The following is a 20,839-nucleotide window of genomic DNA, read 5'->3' as shown; positions in this document are numbered from 1 at the left end:
TTTTGACTCTTCCTCATTTTCATATTGACCTGAGCATTAACATATATGTAGGTGACCTTGTTTCTGGTTGAGTCCTCTTAATACTTAATACTTAATACTACATTTTTTCTTTTTTTCTTCTAGGTGTTAACCGAATCTTTTGGAATCATAATTTTAAGGACGATATTTCCTTGTGACCCACTTTTCCCTTTTTGCTGTGTAAGGTTTTTTTTTCTATGATATCCTTTCTCATACAACTTGTGTATTCCACCCTGGACGTGGCTAGTGGTACTGGTCCAGAAAAAAAAAATTGTTCTTTCACTATGGTGATGACTGATGACCCCACCCACAGCCATCTACCAGCTGGTCCACCTCCAAGCTGCGTTTGATTTTGCTTTCTCTTAGCTGCAATTTGCTTTCTTTATTAATAATTATGATTAAGATTCGTCCATACATGAATCTTTCTTTGACCAAATTAATGTCCTACTGCTTCGCTTACTGCTAACAAATCCAATCCTTTCCCTTTTTTCCTTTTATCTTTTGTTTCTTTTAAATTCTACTCGTCAAATCTGTGCAGTAGTAAACCTTTTGCAGTGTTGTATTCACAGTTTGCTTTGTTTGTTTATTATCTACCTTTTTTGTAGTCATGTCAATTTTTTTTTTAAAAAAAGGACTTTATATATTCACTTGCATGTAAATTTCGTTATTGCTTACGTCCCTTGCTAAAAAAAAGGAGAAAGAATTGTTTATGATTCTTATTATCACATTATCAATATAAATATAAAAGTTAATTATTAAATATTATTTTGTCCTGTAAAATTTAAAAGTCATGCTTTATTTTGGGCAAAACAAATAAATTTTCTAGCAATAATTCTTACTTTTATTTCATATTTTTATTCTTAATCATTCATAATAAGATCTAACCATCTATATTTTTCCTCGAGCTTTTTTTTTATATAAAACCAAGCTTTTAATTTCATGTGTTAGATGTTTTAATAATTCCATAACCATTAAAAGTTTTAATGATTTCATAATCTTGAAATCATTAGACAAATATAATGTTTTTTTTAAGAGTAGACAAATATAATGTTGAACTAAGAAAGTTGTTCGCTATGCAAAATCAAATGAGTACCTAAATGTATTAGCTTGATGCTAGCATATCTAAAACACTACATTCTGAAGACTTAAGACTAACACATAATTAAGAAGGGTATGAAGTGATTTATCTAAAACAGCCTTACTCGCTGATCTAACTCATTTGAAGAAGTTTCGTTAAGGAGTTGAAAGATACTTTGTACAAATCAAATGAAATCGCATTTGAAGCAAAAGTACCAAGCAAAGTATATATTGAGCAATGCATATGTAGAATCCACTAAAACGGCAAGATAAAAGAAAGATTTAATTTCAACAATATTGTGCGTGCAAAAAACGAGGGAAGAAAAAGGCACGATTCACAAACACAAGCATAGCAAATCCTTGTAAAAGTTGTTTGCATAGAAGAAATAACAAACCGCTATTAGAAAAAGAGAAATGCTGCTTGTACAATAATTTGTACAGCTAATTAAGAGAGAAAAGAGAAAGAAAAAAACTTTGAAATGTAAGAACATTTACAATGGAATAACTCTTTTTTTTTGTGTTTTTCCAATGGATCTCATATGTATACATTATTTATTTTCACTTTTTTCAACAAAAATAACTCCAAGCACTTAATATCTACAATGAAACAACTCTCATTTTTGGTGCTTCCATTGGTAAAAAAAAAACTTACATCATTGGATTTTTGGGTTGTTGATAATTTGCATTAAATTTAACCATGTATTCATATTGAATAAATTTTGATTTGGATACATTGAAAATAAATAAAAAAAGAAGTTGAGAATTTTTTGAGAGTGAGAATGAGAGAAATTTGAGAGGTTTTAGCTGTGAAAAAAAAATATTTATGCATGATATTCATATACAATAATTCATTTTTAAAAAGTCGTTATCATTGTTAACACTCTCTCAACGGTAAAAAAAAAAAATAGTCATTATCATTTTTAACCAAAAGGGTCGTTACATTATCTATCTTTTACCATCCAACTTCATAAATAATAATAATAATAATAATTTTTTAATTTAATAAGCTAAGCAATGATGCTTCAGCAAGCTAAATGTCCCTTGCAAGCAACCTTCCACACGCAACAAAATCGGCAGTTGCTTCCCGAGCCATGATGATTTCACTAACATGTGTTTCCCAAGTCAAGTCATGCAGCCATCCAATGTGGATGCTTTAATAAATGATGTGATGAAAAAGATTAAAAAAAATTGTATAAGTTATTATTGTATAAAATTATAAATTATTATGAGTATCACAAACCATGTTGAAAAATTAGCTTGAAAGTTGAAAAATTGGTTAAAAATTTATAATCGGATGATGAAAAATTAACTTATTAAATTATAAGTATTCGGTAAAGTTATTTACTAAATTAGCTGAAAAGTATAAAATGAAAAAAAAATAAATATATTTATAATCTACTATTTTATGTTATATTTTTTCATGTTAAGTATTCTACTATTAATCTTATATTATTTCTTAAAATATTTTTAATCAAGTTTAAAATAATATAAGAAAATATACTTAAGTAGATATTATATTTTTATTATGTTAATTAGTGTAATAGTTAAAACAAATCATCTAATATAAAATTATTTAAAACATAATAAAGACAAAATATAATGTTGAAATAATAAATTAAATATCATAAAGTACATTGTTGTTCCTAATTGTGCTTTTTATTTTTTGAAATTAACTTTTTTGTATATGTAGTTAGTGTGATATTTTTTTATCAATGTATAATGACATGTTGAAATAAAATAATAAGTGGTTTACATTACAATAATAATTAAAAGATAAAAAAAGCATTAAAAACAATGAAGAAAATAATTTATTATTTTTTTTTTACAAAAATGACATTCTAAAATGATTTTTAGGTCAAAATCATCTTAGAAGCTTTAATTTTTTTAAATAATATATTTTTTTATAAAAAAAACAAACTCTAAGACGGTTTTGTTTTAAAAAATACATTCTAAGACGATTTCATAAAAAATCGTCTTAGAAAAAGACACCCTTCTAAGATAGTTCTTAAGTTCTTAGTTAAAAACCGTTTTAGAAGGATATCTTTTTCTAAGACGATTTTTTATGAAACTGTCATAAAAAGTGAAGACTTTCTATGATGTTATCTACGACGACGGTTAATAACCATTGTCATATGTGTAAATTAACCGATGTAGGATGCATATTTTCCAGTGGTGTATAAAAAGCTAGAAACTAAAAGCTAGCATTTTAAAAAATATTACTTTAGGTAGAGTTTCAAAAAATGTTAAAAGCTACTAAGAAACTACTAAAAAAAAACTTGTTTATTGAATAGTCAAATAAGTTTTTCATCTAGTAAAAGAAGATTAGCTAAAATATCTTGCCAAACATGACCTAAATATAAAAGTTAAAAGTTAACGTTTTAAAAAATGTTAATTTAAAGAACGTTTCAAAAAACGTTATTAAAAACAACTTTACTACAAAAAAAAATGACATATGTCTACGGAGACTTTTGCCTACAGACATAAGTTACTTTAGGTAAAAGTCAAAAAATACTTATACCTACAATTGTTTATCATAGGTAAAATTCAAAAATTTGTACCTATTATTATTTGGTGTAGGTAAAACTCAAAACAATTTATACTTACAAATAGTCAGTGGTGGTAAAATTTCAACAAACGTATACCTATGATTCTTTGGTGTTCGTAAAATCCTATTAAACTTACACCTACATTTCATTGGTGTAGATAAAGTTTAAAAAGTTTCTACCTACAAATACATAGTGCAGGTAAAATCCTATATAACAAATACATATTAAAATAATTATTTTTGTTTAAATATAAATGTTATCTAACATAACCAAATATTAGATAAAATTAAAACTTATTGTACACTTAATCTTATCCAATGAGGCTCCGATGGAATGGAAAAGCTTCTGGTCTCCGATGAGGCTCGCAGGGAGTTCTCCAATCTCCATCACGCTTTCGATGAGGTTAACTCCCAACTCCAAACCAAGTTTAGCCAGGTACCTTCTTTCCTTTCCATCGATCTCTCCCTTTCTTATACATTTGATTTACAATGCGAATTTCCCTTTCTGTTGTTCATAGATGTTAGATCGATTCGATTTTAGGGCTCATAACTAATTTACACCATTTTCTATTTTATTTCGTTGTCGGTTTAGATTATAAGTTGTTTTCAATGCAATAAGCTAATCTAAACCTGCACTTAGTGTCCCTATATTGTTTGTGCTGCTTCTTTCTGAAATCCCTCATTCAAACATATTCTAAGAATGTATTGTTAAATGGTTGTGTGTGTTTCACATCTAACTGAGTGCGTTATATTTTAGATTTTTGTTGTCTAGGTATTTACATGGGGTGTTCGTTTTTTAATTTTTGACAGGGTTCAGGCTTTAATATTGTCACCAATGAGGGAACTAACCTCGCAAATTGAGATGGTTATATTGGCTGCTGGGGATTTCATCAATATACAAGCTCATGCATGCGTTAGAGGTAAAAGTGTGGGAGAAGACATAAGGAAACTTGAGTATGGAGTTCATGTGGTGTTTGGAACTCCTGGCCAAGTTTGTGACATGATCAAAAGGAGAACATTGCGCACGAGGGCTATATGGATGCTAGTTTTGTGAGTTTGTTTTTCCACTAGTCAAAGTTGATTGCATTTTTTTCTTGTCATGTGTCAAGGACTGTCTTATATTTTTCTTTTTGATATCAGGAAGAATCTGATGAAATGTTGAGCAAAGGGTTTAAATATAAAATTTATGATGTGTACAGATATCTCCTACTTGACCTTCTGGTTCTCTTTCCCTTGTCCTCATCTCTATTAATGTATTTGAATTCTAGAAACAAATTTATGCAATTTGAAATCTTATAAGGTTCTTTCCCTTTATTGTGTTAGGTGTTGTTCTCTACGGTCGGATATGATATTTAAGTTTCATATAGTAAATGTTTGCAATTTAATATTGATTGCTGAGCTGAAATTTCAATTATTGGAGGATAATATAAAAAATATCTAAATATTTGTAGCCTGTAGGTGATAAGTGACCGTGACTTTAGATTAAGTTATAAATGTAAAAATAAATTTTATGTAAAATTGATTCTGCAATCTTGACGCAATTGGGGATCATCTCCCATTTAATTAAGAGTAATAGATATAAAAAGAAAAGGATACAGAGGAAAAAATTCATTTGGGATAGGTTTAATCAAACTGTTTAAAGTTGGTAAGCAATTGTACAAAGATGCATGTAGCATAAGTTGGAAATTGGAGTTTGATTGTTCCTATTCTCTGGTTCACACCATAATCAAGATTATGAGAGAAGTTTATCTGATAATTATTAAGTTGATCCTAGTTTTGATATATGTTAATCCGTGTGATAGGAGCTAGGCAAGGCAGAAGCTGAGTTTGCCAACAATAGCATTGAATAAGTAATCAAGAACATACTAACAAGTCGGAGACTTGGATCACCAATCCTATGCAAAGAATGAGCAGGTTCCAATTATGATGCTTCGAGGCCCCTTCTCACTTGGCTCTCACAAGAAGTTGTCACTTATTATGCTTCTAAATTTACTAAGACATGCTTAACTGGGGCCTCAACTACTATAGAAATCTCAACCTGTAAGTACCTTTTGTGTTTATGTTTCTTGTCATTTGTTATATTGATCTTTTTCCTTTCTTTTTTATTGTCCCTAAGAATTTTTCTCAATTCCCCTTTCATGTCATCAATAAAGTTAATTGAACATATTTTTGTTAGCTTTAATTACAAAATGTAGTTTTAACATTGCTTTGACAGGTACTACTCCATGTATGGGCATGTTGAGAAACTAGCAGAAGAAATAAAGAAAGGGGCTTCCTCTGTGGAAGGTGTTGGGGCCAAGTTATGCAGAGATGTATTTATGTGTCAATTTACATTTCATGTGCATTCCATTGTATCATAGCATGCAATTACAAATGGGAAGCAACATCAATTCCAGACCTAAGGTTAATTCCTCTGTAGAGGAAATAAATGCTTTTAAGAAAAAATAAAATAAAAAAACTAGTATAATGTCTATCACATTGTTATTTATGGTTTTCAACTCAACATTATTGTGCTCTATACTCTATATTGTGTAGTCTCTTGGAGCAAAATTGTGCTTCCAAATTCATTCTTACTAAATTTGAGAAGAAATGTAAACATTTTCCTGTGAGTGAAGAAGATTGTAAACAATTATTTTTTTTAATAGAACTTGCTAACGTTGTTGAACTTGGGAATAGGTACCTAAGACACTACTCAATGAGGTGTTTGGTAAGATGAGTGCACCACCCAAGAGTAATGTACCAGTCATTACCCCCAATGAACTATCAGAGACTGATGGCTTCATGACAAGGTTTGGAATGATGGCTGCTCATTATAAAGCCTTTCTAGATGCTACTGGAGGCTTAAGGAGAGCACAACAGCTTGCAGGCAAGTCTATTGAACTCTTCTACAACACTGGTTCACAAGGTGAAAGTCCATATGGTGTCGAAACTTATGTCGTTGACGAATCAAGACAACCAAGTGAGCTTGAGTTACAACAAGCATTCCACCAAGGAAGTACATTGTCGGCATCACAAAGAAGCTCAAGCGAGTTGCATAATGTTGTCTTGCCATCATATTAGATCATACTATTATCATTAAACCATACCATTGTATTGCTTGAAAATCATTGCCAATTTTTTAGTCTTGAAATATATTGAGTTTTTTGTTTATTTTTGCAAGTAATTTTTTTTTCTCTTTCTAATCTTGGTAAAGGAAATGCTTTCTATTTTTTTCCTTTCTCAGGATGATAATGTAGAAACTTATCAGTGCAAGGAAACTACAAAAGAAAATACTCAACAAATATATGATGGTAACAACAATGAGGATCACCCTTCCTTCCTTGAAAGTAAATTTGAAACTAACCAACAGATTGGAACTCTGATTGATGAAGCACCTGGTGGTGAGTAATATTAACCTCATAACCTGCCAACTTTATTTCTGTATTTGCATTAATTCTCGATGACCATACTATCAAAAATAGTCTTGTCAATAATATTACAATATAATGATGATAGGAAACAACTTCTGCAGTAGCCAGGGACATGGGGTTGCTGCCAAGTGCTGCCTTGTCATGTCCCTAATATTTGCATTGTTATATTAATCTAATAGGCAATTGATATTCTACTACTCTTGGAACATCAACATTTTCGTATTTCAGACATGCAACAATAGTTAATATGAGTAACTTCAGTTATCTAAGTGACTATCTTTGTAATAGATACCACAAATTCCATGAGTAGTTCAACTTGTGAAGATCCTCCTCCACCACAATCAGAATGGTATCCACCTTACACATCTTTATTCCATTGATGATCTTTACCTTCAAAATTTTCGCATGCAATTTCTTCATTTTGCTAACTAACAGGTTAGGGGACATGCTTATCAATCTTTACTTATCTGGCTACAAGAACATAGAAGTTAGTGAAGCTGATGTAGTAACAATGTGCCATTTGAAACAGAAGAATTTTTTTTTTTTAAATATAGATGCTTATATTTTGTTGAATATTAGTTTATGATATTAGTAATGTTATTCTTAATAAGCGATATTGTTATTTCAAGAACATAGTTTAGATGGTGATGAAGATGTGAGAATGCTTTGATTGGAAAGACATTGATATTCTAGATCTCTTCATTGGTTGTTAATTAAATTCTGAATTATACATATGATTGTCTTTATCTATTGACTTATGAAATTCAAGAAATTCAAGTACACAGGAAATTCAAACAAAAGAAATAGAAATTAATATTTTAAGTTTTAACTTTCAAGTGTATAAATTATTGGTGGTTCCTTCTATTTCAAGTTTCAATAATCCTTCTATCAATTCTATTATTTTTTAAAAGAAAAAATAAAATATATTTTAGTTAAAAATTGTAATCAACAAAGAGCGTAATTAGGAACTATTTTTATAATTATTGTATGGCCTTTACCAACATATGACCGTAAATACAAGTAAACGACTTTTACCTATAGTTAGAGATAGTAGGTATAAATTACTACCTTTTACCTACACATTTGAACTTGTAGGTATTACTTATAGTGACACTCAAATGTGATAGTAGGTAAAAATATATTCATAGATAAAGTCTATGATGACAAATTATTAGATGTAACTGTATATTCCTTTAAAGTTGAGGCCTAAAATGTCCGTAGGACAAAATCCTTTATACATTTACCTATGGATTTTAGACTTTTAGTGACAAGTTTTGTCTGTAAGTATAAATTATTTTCTTTATAGTGTTTATCAAATAGTTAAATAAGTTTTTCAATTAATAAAAAAAGTTAAAAACTAATTAAAATGTGAGTTCAAACACAATCCTAATCTTCTAAACTAATTTTTCTTTAATGTTATTTGTTTAACCAACTAAACATTGCTTTTGAGCTAGCCTTTTTAACACTCAATTTTTTCGTTGATTTTACATTCAAGAAATTGTCTGAAAGCTTAGATCATTAGTTTTTAATTAAAACCATAGACAGATTACATTTAAATACCCTTTTTCTTCAACCATTCTTAAATATTTGTTTCGGCAAAAGTTTTTTAAACTTATTTAAATTAACGTCAAGAAGTACACCTATATATCTTTCTTTTTTTCTTGTGGATAATAGACCTCTATATCTTTCATCACACATATCTTATCCATGAGTGTAGCTGATTAATTAATGAATCTTATAACTTTTTAGAACGTAGAATGAGGATTAGTGTTTGTCAATCCATCATGGTTTTTTTTTAATGATTCCATGATAAGTTTGACATTTTATATATATTACAAATAAATGGGATAAAATATGTTTTTATTCTTTATGAATATAGATAAACTTAGTTTTCAAGCTTTTTTTTTTTGCTTTAACTCATAAGTTTTTTCTTCTAAAAAAACTCATAAGTTTTAATATTTTATAATAGTTCATATCATTATTTATTATTAATTTTTTTATCGATAAATGTTAATGATTAATTTTTATTAGCAAAATGGATTAAATCTACCACTTTCTCTTTTTTTTCTTCCGCCCTATATCTCTCTTATTATTTACTATTAATGTAACAAACATTAGTTCATATAATTTGTCATGCCTTGGACTGATAATGCTTGTATTATCCTTTTTAGAGGCTTTTCTTCTTCAATAAAGTTATTCATTCACGAGAAAATAAGCATGAATTTAGACATAAAGTTATTGACGTTACGTGATTAAATACATGTCATTTTAGTTATTATCATCTATTAATTTTAAAATTTTAAAAATATATGAACACAAAATCCTAAAAAAATGGAAGATTAAATACAAATATAGTCACATTTATAAAGATTAAAAACAAACAAATTCTACTAAAAGATGCCATCTATATAAAAATTCTAAAGATAGTCAAATTAATATGATTTTTATTGAAATATTATTCAAAAAATAATTATTTATGATGATTGAATTCGTCCTGATTTAATTATGTTGAAAACATCAAAACTTTATATCTAAATCAATTTAAATAAGATTAATTCCAATTAAACACAATTATAACCTAACTATATATCTAACCTATAATTAATTTTTATAATTAGTTAAGGTCCACACATGATTACCCCTGCAACCTACAGGGCAAAGGACTAATCATGATAACTAGGGACAAATTGATTTGTTTTATAGTAATTTTAAACTTATTATATTGCACTATCAAATTCGGTTTAGCATCGAACTCACCATCACCAAATAAAAACAGGTGACCCTTGTGCAAGAATTAGGTTACCAAATTATGTATTTTCTTGTCGGATTCCATTCAGTATCCTCCACAGACTATAACTACTAAACAAATAAAAAAGAAGAGATATTAACTTACATCATCGCTAATTCATTCAACAATCCCAACTTAGCTTTTAAAATTAAAACCATATAAATGAACTAATTAATTAAATTAATCACGCCTTCATTTTTTTTCTTTAAAAATATTAACAACATGTCAACATATTGTTAATTTGAGTCTAAATCAACTCATACTTTCTAAATAAAGTTTTAGATTTGTGTCTCGTAAATGAAAATTCTCACTAAATTGGTAAACTAGATACTCAAGTAAAAATTAGTCATAAGCAAAATTCGAAAATATTTTATATCTTTTTCTTCTGTTATTTAATGCATACTTCACACCCACACCTATAATATGTTAATCCAAAAAATATATGACTCTATAATTTTAATAAGAATGTTAGGGAATAATATTCTTAAAATTCTAAAAGAATACAAGTTGATTTTTTTAATAAAAAGTAGTTATTTATTATACTTTTTTATTAAAATAGTATTTTTGGTTTATTAAATTATATTTATAACTTTTGTTATTAAGTAATTTGACTTTTTTTATAAAAAAATCACAATATATATTTTAATCATGACTGTTTGTGATACTCTCTAATATCTATGTTATGTTCGAAAGTAATTTTAGTTAATTTTTAATTATTAAAAATTTTGTTTAATTATTTAATAAATAAGTTATTTTTAGTAGCTTCTAGAGTTTTAATGAAAGCATGTAGTGACCCGCACATGCAATAAAGTTCTTCCTTTCCATGCTTTGCAACCGAAGTCATATATGTATTTGCTTTTGATGGAAGTGTAATCAGATTCAGAAGTTCATAACATAGAATAGCCTTCCAGAAATTATATTCCAGAAAGAGGGGAGTGTAAATAAATTCCAGAATCTGTTTTCTTGTGAGAGGGTTTTTTGGGTAAACAAATTTAAAAGGAGAGTACATTAGCAAAATGGAAGAGTGGAAATAGCAATCGCCAAAGAATTTATTATCCATCGCATGGCCCAAATGAAACCCCATCAATGTTATGCTAAACAAAAGCAAAAATTGGGCACTCATGAAATCTTAAATAGAGAGAATCAGAATATACAATTGATAGACGGAGGAGAAGCTTGACAAATTAACAATTCAATGCCATAATAAGAACTCCTTTTCCTTCTGTTCTTCATCTTCTTGTATTGAATGTTTTGAAAGAAATTTATGTATATTTGTTATATGAAATTGGCCCCCGCAAACATCAAAGTGTGGGTATTAAATTTAAAGTGCAGCAAAGGTATTCGAAAGATTCCCCCTTAAAAAGGGGTTCATAAGGGGGTGGTCTACCCTCAAGCCAGGGCTCGTCATCACAAAGCGAGGGTTGGCGGTAGGGTGGAAATGAGCCAAGCCAAGCCAAGCTTTATTAGGCTTGAGCTCGGCTTGAGTTGAATATGTAAGGCTTGAGCTTGGCTCATTACCTGTCATAGGCTTTTTTTTAAGGCTCGGCTCGGCTTACATAAAAGTCTGGTTTGGCCCACTAGCTTATTTAAAAGCTTGCTTAAAGACGTATTTGATTAATTAATTATTTTAAACCCTAGTAAAATACTAACTAAAAAAAGAAACTTATAAAATTTTGTATAAGTAATGTAAAAATCCAAAAATAATTAATAAACAAAATCATATTGAATTCAAGTTGTTAAAGCACAAAGTATATCAAAAGAAAAATAAAAAGAGCATAACATTAAAAAATGTATGGATTAGAGATGATTTACACTAATATAGCCAAACGAAAATTATTATTAGTTAAATTAACAATTTTTAATCCAATTTTTTGAATATATAATTATATTAAATATTTTTTTAAAAAATATATCTACAATAATTTCATCTTAGTCTACTCAAGCCATATCTTATATACTATTGATCGAGACCGTACCCGAATCAAATAAACATTAAAAAAATGCAGTATCTAGGAAGTGATCCTAGGTCGTCTCCCAATGAGCAATGGTCAACCATGTTCATAACAGATAATAATAAAACAGTAACGAATTGGGGGTTGTTTGTTTTTGTAAATTAAGCAGCAAACAAATTTGAATTAGAAAATAACAGAATTAAAACATGTTTCCCCTTAATTCACAAGCAAGTCTCTTATCCTAAGTTACGAGAATTTTTCTTTAATCAGTTCAACCACTTTATCCAACCCTAAATTAAATTCCTAAGCGAAAATTAACATAAGGCTGTCATTATGTGATTAAACAACACATACACCAATTAATCATGAACGAAACTGATCATTAAGCATAAATGTAAATTAAGCGCAGAGACAATTAATCAAGCGCTAAGCATGCATGAATTAATAGTAACAAATACAAAGTAATAGGTGAAGAGGAAAAACTGATCAGTATTCAATAATAATAACAAAACCTCAAAGAGAGTTGTGCTTGATCCTCAAGAGAAAACAATGTTTAAGACTTAGTCTTCCATTAATCAATAGAAACGAAACTGTAGATTGAAGCCGAAACGAAATTGTAGAAAACGAATTTTATTCTACGTGAACAGTGTGCATGAACAGTAATAAAAACTAGAATTCTAAAATCCTAGAATTATTCTCCTCTCTGAAAAAAACTCCCTAAACTAAAACCTTGGTACTGTTATATAGGTTCTCAGCCCCAAAGCTCACAAATATATTTTAAGTCCAAGCCCATAAACGAAATAAAATAAAATCTGTACAAGATAAGATAAGATTGGATGAAATAAAATCTGGACGAAATAAAATCTGGATAAAATAAAATCTAGAGATAATAAAATCTGGATAAGATAAGATTTGATAAAATAAAGTTATTATTATTATTAGTTAAACAAGTCAGCTTGTCAAACTTAATAAACTTTTTTTATAGTTTGAGCTTGGCCTTTTTAAAAAGCTAGACAAGCTGCTTGGCTCATTTCTACCCCTAGCTGGGGGCACCCACCAGTCAGAATATGGCTATACCATATTAAATTTAAAGTGCAACAAAGACATCTTAAAGATCCCCTTAAAAACCGATTTATAAGGGAATGATCTACCCAACTATATAAGCACTTATCAAGTTTGTTAAATATCCGATATGGGACTCTCAACAGTGGGTCCATCCCTGTTAGGATCAATTTTTTTTTTTAAAAAAAAAATCTAGAGATAAAATGATATTAAACTAAAAAAATTATAATTTTTCAAAGAATTTTAAATTCTAAGCCAGGTTATAACAATTTGAAATATAAATCAAACTCGTTCCAGATCAAATTAAAGTTTAATTTATAAAATTATAATCCATCACTGTTAACTTTAAATTAGGTGGGATTAATAAAATGGGATGAACCATAAACAATGATAATTAGCGAAGAAAATATGCCGAACCACCTGTTAAAAGTTTAAGGCCTGATTTATTTTGTGAAAAAAAAAAACCCCTCAATGTATGTAATGAAAATTGAGAGAGCGCAAAAGCGTTTTTTTTTTTTATTTCTAAATATTAAATGCTCCCTTCTTTATTTTGCTCTTGAAATTTGGGAATGTGCAATTAAGGGTTTGTTTGTTTAAAATAAAAAAGTACTTTTGGTATATAAAAAGAAGATTTTTTAAAAAATACTTTTAAAAAAATAGAAAAATAGTTTAAATAAGCATACCAAAAACTTTTAAAAATTGTTTATTTTACTAAAAAATGTTTTTTTAATAAATAAGTTTAAATAAATGGACCCTAAATTTTCAAAAATACATTTCCATTCTTTATCTCAATATAAACTTTATAAAGTAAGTTAGGCTGTAAGGTTTTAGAAAAGTCTATTAAACTTTATAGATTGCTGAATTTATAAATAATATTATTTTTAATAAAAAAATATTAAATTATAATATATAATGTTATAGCGTTATTTTAACAGCTGAAGTATTAAACTTCTTATTTAAACAAATTTTAATATCTATAAAATAATATATTTTAGTTTTAACCATGTTAATGTGATAAATCTGCAAGTCTATGAATTTATTGGTCTGATTATAAAATCGTTAGTTCATAAGTTTATTAATTTTTCTCAATAACAGACCTATTAACTCTTACTTTATTTGTCTGTTTAAAAACGAACCGTGTAACTTATTTAAAATCTTGATAAAATAAAATTAAAAAAAAAACTCTCTAAACAGATTAAGAAACCAAACATTAGTTAAGTCGGGTATGTCAGATATAGACCGCAAAATTATAAAATGATCACACTTAATTTAGGCAATACATAACTTGATCTAGCCTATGATTATCATTAAGTAATTGAGTTCTTTTTGAATTTTTAAGACCTCTGATTACATTCTGGGTGAAGAAGTTGTCAGAAAAATTAACTCAATTGCATTAAAATTGTGAATCAAAATTGCACATGTGAATGGCACTTCCATTTAAAAAGAAAAAAAAAAATCAGATTAGGTGTACCCAAAGTACTATTTTTTTCCTCCAATCTCCAACATTTCTCTTCGAATGAAACTACTTAATCTACACATCATCAAAAACAAAAACCTTGGTTGAACAAAAAAAAGAAACATCACAGAATCCCTTTTAAGCAAACAACACAGTTTGATTAGGGATGGTGTTAGTGCTGGTAGATCTATGAGAAGGAATTGATGGCCTACTATTACTACCCATGAAGTTAGTGACACTGCCCCTTCCCAAAGAAGAACATGAACCTCTTGAACTTGTTGAATGCATCATTCCCCCCTTAGAAACAACCCTTGTTGAATGGCTCTCTGCCAACCCTCCTGCATAGCTCTTGTAAGACTTCAATCTTTTGTTGTGAGGGTTCTCTGGCTTTACAAGATCTTCCAAGCTCCTCACATTTGTTAGTGAAGTAAAAGATTGTGACTTTCCCTGGTAGAATTTTGATAGCCCCCTCCTACACAATTATCACAAGACACAAACTTTAGCAAATTCACAAACAAAAACACCCAATTTTTTTAAAAACAAAGTGACCTAATGGTTGTAACTTTGGACTATTTTTTTATATGCATATAGAAATGTGTTCATAATTGCTAATTTTTCTGAGATCTGAATACACTTAAAAGATAAGTTGTCTCATAACTTTAGAGGGAGAAAAAAGAAAAAATAAGGCATGGGTTTAAATCTCTTTCACTAAGATTTCTAACAAAACTAATAACTAATATTGTCAATAAAAAAAATTGTCCCATTACTTATTTCAGGTCTAAACATTTAACCACTTATTTAAGAAACTCAAGCCTATTATTATTCGGACCAATTTTTTGTTGGTAAGTATGGACTAATTTGGTAGTTTATGGAAAAACAAAGAAGGAAGAAAACGAAAGAAGAAACAAACTTGGTGGTAGAAATTGAGAAACTTACTTGATGGGAAGTTGTTGAAAGAGAGAAGACATGTCACTCAATGGATCAGCAACAACTACAAGTTGATCATCAACTGATGATGAGGGAGAAGAAGAGGCAGGGGATGTTACTTCTTCAAAAGAATCAGATTCCAACGATGACCCACTTGAAATTCCAGAAACAGAAGAAGATGTCGAGGAAGAATAAAAAGAACCAACAAGATCATCGTACTCATGATGAACCAGAAATCCTTTCTTTTGCGCTAGCTCCATAATCTCCAATGTTGTTGTGTTTTTGAGATACCCCTTCTGTGTGTTGTTGATCAAACCACCACACACAAACAATATTTGTATTTGACTTAGCACTTTATGATTACTAAGAACACATACATCCATACATACTAACTTAATTTTTTTTTTCTTGGCTTGTGAGAGCTATAAATGGAATGGAAGGTTTGAAAGTACTTAGAGATGATTTATAAGGAAAGTGCTAAGGTGGCGGATAAGATTAAAGGATCTTTTCCACTTTTATCCAATTGTTTTTTATTGTTTATTGTTAATATTTATTCCTCTTTGGAAAGAAAAAAGTAAGATTCGGCTTTATCCAAATATGATTTCTTTTGTTCCCTCTATACACCCATCCTATCATGTATCATCCTCCTTCGACATAGCCTAATGTGGCATTGCCTTTATTGTCCATTCTAAACGAAACACGTCTCTTTATAGCGCGTTGATTGACTTGTTCATATTCTTTTAGTCCACAAAATTGTCTTTACTTTTTTTTTTAAAAAATAATATTGCCGTTGAATATTATGTCAAAAATTCAAAAGAGTCAAAGCTATTGGCGATTTGGCGACATGATATAATGACGCAAATTTATATTTTTTTGGACATATTTCAACTAATTTTAAATCATTAATACTTATATATAAAATAAAAATGAAAGTTTTGGATGGAAATTCAAAGATAATAATGAGTCTTTATACTTGATATGTAAAATATTAATTGCAACAGTTAGAAAATTAATTGTTCTGATTGACTAACTATATGAATCTCACAGCTTGTATAACTTTTTTTCTTATTTTGATGATTTCTATTTTGAGTTCTAAACATTTTCTCTAACTCTTTTTTTCTCTTGGGTTAAACCATGTTCAATAACAGTTCGAAAATATTAAAATCTTAAAAATAATTAAAAAAAATATTTAAAATCAACTGCAAAATTTTATCAGTAAAAAATTATAAAAGAAAAAAAAACATATTTAAAATCTTCGTTTATACTTTATAGATTGATTGATAACAAAACATATTAAAGTGTTAGGAAAATAATCATCTTTATCTAAGTAACTAACTTTTAACACGTAAAATAGGAAATTGGAAATCAAATCCTTCGTTACCAAAAAGAAAATGGAGGGAGGGTGAGAGGAACGCGTGGAGGAGCGCGTGGAGAGTGAACTTGGGAAGGGGTATGGATAAGGTCGAAGGTGTTGACATGGCAAGGTATGACTCAACTGAACGGAACGGAATGGGGGGTAGAATGATGAACGGAATACGCGGCGCCCACTGAATGAAATTCGAAATTTGTTTTAGTGATTGGTACTATCCATCCATCTTTTTAGGGCAAACAAGATGGGTCCAACTTCATCCCTTTCTGTCTTTTCCTTTTTCTTCACCCAGATATGCATTCTTCTTGTTGGCAACTTTGTTTTTTGCAATGCAATGTATGGGCTGAACAATTCGTTCTTAAATGTGTTATATTTTTTTTATTAATAATAACGAACAAAAGTTAAGATATAGATATTTATCATTTTTTTTTCATTTTAAGAATTAAAATTTAAATTTTCATTGAATAATAAATTTATACAAAAAATATTATTTACACTTATTAAATGCCACAATTCATACACCACAAAACGGTGATAATGTTATCCAACTCAATCACCATTTTCAATATAATCTTATCATCACTTTTAATATGATTTCTTTTTTTAATTAATTAGCTAATATTTTAAAACATTCGGCGTTATTGCTATTACAGAATTAAATGTTTGCTTTATCTTTTCAATAGTCTATATTATTTCTTTTAAACAAAATCCAAACAAAGGATGCATGCATGTATATCTTCTCCCAAACTCCATTTGCTCCCCCGAGTTATCATCATTTAGAGATAATTTTTATTGTGAGACGTCTCTTAAAAAATTTCAAATTGTAATTATTAATGTTATACGAAGGTCGGAGAACCTCTTTTATTAAATTCAAGTTCAACTATCATAAATGGATTTAACTTCTCTAAAATTATTAGATAATGCGCTTCAGAGAATCAAGTTTACTTTTTGATTGGTAAAAAAAAAGTAATAGACGAGTATACACGATTAAATGTTTTTTGAGAGTGATTCCTTACACACTTTAATTTACATGTTAAATTAAATTTTACATTAAACTTTTATTTTATCTTTTTTTAGAGAAACTTTTATTTTTTCTTAAAAATAACTTATCTTTTGATTTTATTTTTCACTTTAGTCTTATATATTAACAAATACTAACAATATGTAATATCTTACATTAATGCTATTCATTTTATAACTACATTTTGGGTATATAATCAATTTAAGCTAAAAAAATGTGATTTTGAAGCTTGTAGAACAATTTGATAGTATTTTTTTTATTATATACACAATTTTTAAAATCAATTGTCCAAAATATCAATTCCATATTTAGATTATAATAAATTACATTTTATTGCCTCGAGGTTTATTTAAATGACATCAAACTCCGAACCTATATTTAAATATTACACTCCAACCCCATTTGTATCAACTTAATTAATAAGATAATTTTATTCGTCATTTACACTCTCTTACCTTGAGTTTTGTCAATATATATGACATAAATTAAAACTGCATACTTCCTCCAATATTACACACCACCATTCCAATGCAGTAGCTTATTGAGAGAGATTCTAATGCAGTTTCTTGTTTCAGGGGCTTCGATGCATTTTTTGTATTTGTTTCGTTTGTTAATTTACGTTGCAGATAAATATGTTGGAATGTGCTACAAGAGAGGTACGTGGGAGGTGGAGGTTGTTCCGAATGCATGGTGTTGATGAAGATGTGTCTATCAAACGATTTTTTTTTTCCAGTTTTTTTAATCTTTAAAAAATGAAAACTATTTATAAAAATAGTAATTGAACAAAGAATATAAAATTAGTTTAGATGGTTAAGAATGAAGAAAAAAAAACAAAGATCACAAATTCGACAAAAAATAACAAATTAGTTAACAATTAACATTTGTCTATAAAAAAATAATAATTAAACAAACTCTAATTATTTTGAATCTTTTTAAATGCTAACAGGGTGTGGTTCAAGTAAGAATACACTCAACTTGTAAGGGAAAGCCTGAATTTTATTCTCATATAGAAAACACAATTAGAGAAGGATGGGTAATTTTAAGGGTAGTTAAGCACTATCGACTCATGGATACTTTCATAGCTTATCCAAAAGCTGAAAGTATAATGTAATTTATTCTTTAAGCTAAGAAAACGTGTGATTTTAAAATATGTACAATAGTGTGATAGTATTTTATTTAAATTATATACACTAACGATTTTTTTTTTTTTTGTTGAACTACACACTAATGAATTTGAAACATACATAAAAACTAACTCACCCGTATTATGAATATATATATATATATATATATATATATATATATATATATATATATATATATATATATATTAAGTTGTAACTATAAAAATTCGTGATCATATTCATGAGATATTCAAGAGAAGACACTCAAATACCTCGAAGAGTATCAAATGATTTTCTTCATACTCTACTTAGGGTAGATCTATGGAAGAATTTGGAATTTTTGAAGCCACAAAATTATACATTGAGAAGCGCATCATTGTATTTTCCCCCAGAGAGAATTCTGTAGTTCTTCAAAGAAAAGTGATAGAGTATTCCACCAATTATATGGGTAGATGTAACTTTTTCAGAATGGGCGACATACCTAAATTGCGGAAGACAATTAATTAATTAATGTCGCGGTTGAACAACTCACTGTGATCCAAGGCATGATGTGCGCAGAACAAGTGAGCATTAAGCATATCCATGTCATTCCACTATGTCTAGGGATTGATTTTTGTCCACATGATCAATACGTACTCATCCACATAACAGATTGCGAGTCTATCTATGATAAAGAAATGACAAATAAAGACATTAACTTGTAGGGGTTGATGTGTGAGCATGGTGGATAGACATGGATATGCAGTAGAAAGAATGCATGTTTTTTTTAATTATTATTATACATTATTAATTGTGTGTGTTACGTGCAATGCAAAAAAGATATTTAACGACGATTAATAGAGACATTCAACGACGATTTAAAATCGTCTTTATATTTAATGTTGTTAAAATTTGAGATTTTTAACGACAATTATAAAATAATTGTCGTAAAAAAGTCTAACTTTCTACGACGGTTGTTAGCAAACAACCGTGTTAGAAAATAAATTTTCTAAGACGGTTGTTAGCTGAAACCATCTCAAGAAGGATGCTTTCTAAGATGGTTGTAAACTAACAATCATCTTAAGATGTGAATTTTCTAAGACCGTCTCAACTAACAACCGTCTTAAAAGTGTATTTTCCAAGACGATCTTAGTTAAGAATTATCTTATAAAATTAATATATCTAATGATATTTATAGATAATACTCATTTTATTTTTAACCAAAATCAACTTTAGTCAATCATTCTTTATTTTTTGCTAACAAAATGTGGTTAGTACAAATATATATGGCTAACATAATAAAAACATGTAAAGTCAAATTTAATTAATCAAAGTTGAATGAGGTTAATGCAAGTGGTATCCACACCATTAAGCACCAATTTCATCATGCGAATGACCTTCATAGATAATAATTCCAAACAACCTAAATTGAAAAAAAAATGGAATGAATTTAAGAACCTGGATAATAAAAGGAACAAGATCAGGATCACTCATGCTCAAATTTATCCTATCTTCCATTTTTAACTTCCCAGCATTAAAACCAAAAAGCCTACAATATATGAGAAGTTATCATGAAATTAAATTCAGCCACAACCTTCTGGATTGATAATGCTTTAGATTGCAAAGGATAAAATCATAGTCATGCACAACCCCACTGAATCACTAATGAAATGCCAACAAATCCATAGATTTACAACTTATCAAGTATAAGCCTTATAAATGTCATCACATTCACACTTGCATCAAAGAAAACTAGAGAAAAAGAACATAATAAATAGCAGTTACAGATCAAAAGTTGAAATGACAAGTTGGGACATAGTCAATAAGAAGTTTCACAGGCTATGTAATATTATATTTTCACAGGCTATGTAACAAAAACAAGTTGATTTTTAAAATTTTCACAGGCTATGTAATATTATATTTTCACAGGCTATGTAGTATTATATATTTCCATCGGCTCCACTTTTCAAATAAAACGATTGAAAGAGGAATTGATATTAGCATAGCAGATTAACAATGGGCACATGCCAAATTGCCTATTGATGATGCAAATGAAAGAAGCATAGATTAACCATATTACAGGGCTGAACCAGACTTGAATTAAAGGGGGC

At 28.7% G+C, this 20,839-nt stretch overlaps 2 protein-coding genes and 1 pseudogene across 2 annotated transcripts; 2 read left to right on the top strand and 1 right to left on the bottom strand.

Moving 5' to 3' along the window:
* Nucleotides 1-3,974: 3,974 nt before the first annotated feature.
* On the top strand, nt 3,975-5,490 carry LOC102665128 (eukaryotic initiation factor 4A-3-like). Its single transcript, XM_041006859.1, has 4 exons — nt 3,975-4,076; nt 4,413-4,631; nt 4,781-4,861; nt 5,443-5,490. The coding sequence occupies exons 1-4, from the start codon at nt 3,975-3,977 to the stop codon at nt 5,488-5,490; spliced, it is 450 nt and encodes a 149-aa protein (XP_040862793.1).
* Nucleotides 5,491-5,639: 149 nt separating this feature from the next.
* Nucleotides 5,640-6,678, top strand: LOC121172680 (NAD(P)H dehydrogenase (quinone) FQR1-like; annotated as a pseudogene).
* Nucleotides 6,679-14,240: 7,562 nt separating this feature from the next.
* LOC100305943 (OXS3-like protein) lies at nt 14,241-15,670 on the bottom strand. Its single transcript, NM_001358535.1, has 2 exons — nt 15,245-15,670; nt 14,241-14,780 (listed from the first exon to the last, which is right to left on the bottom strand). Exons 1-2 carry the CDS (start codon nt 15,616-15,618, stop codon nt 14,447-14,449), a joined length of 708 nt encoding a protein of 235 aa, NP_001345464.1. The 5' UTR covers nt 15,619-15,670; the 3' UTR covers nt 14,241-14,446.
* Nucleotides 15,671-20,839: the final 5,169 nt, after the last annotated feature.

Source organism: Glycine max, chromosome 11 (assembly GCF_000004515.6).
Source record: "Glycine max cultivar Williams 82 chromosome 11, Glycine_max_v4.0, whole genome shotgun sequence".
Classification (NCBI taxonomy): domain Eukaryota; kingdom Viridiplantae; phylum Streptophyta; class Magnoliopsida; order Fabales; family Fabaceae; genus Glycine; species Glycine max.
Note: the sequence above shows the minus strand (reverse complement) of the source record. Positions and strands in the feature narration are given on the sequence as shown.

Coding starts and splice junctions, on each gene's coding strand:
- LOC100305943 (NM_001358535.1), bottom strand. CDS start 15,618: ATGGATGTATGTGTTCTTAGTAATCATAAAGTGCTAAGTCAAATACAA. Junction 14,781..15,244: donor TTTCAACAACTTCCCATCAA/GTAAGTTTCTCA, acceptor ATAATTGTGTAG/GAGGGGGCTATCAAAATTCT.
- LOC102665128 (XM_041006859.1), top strand. CDS start 3,975: ATGGAAAAGCTTCTGGTCTCCGATGAGGCTCGCAGGGAGTTCTCCAAT. Junction 4,632..4,780: donor TGTTTGGAACTCCTGGCCAA/GTTTGTGACATG, acceptor TTTTGATATCAG/GAAGAATCTGATGAAATGTT. Junction 4,862..5,442: donor ATCTCCTACTTGACCTTCTG/GTTCTCTTTCCC, acceptor TCCGTGTGATAG/GAGCTAGGCAAGGCAGAAGC.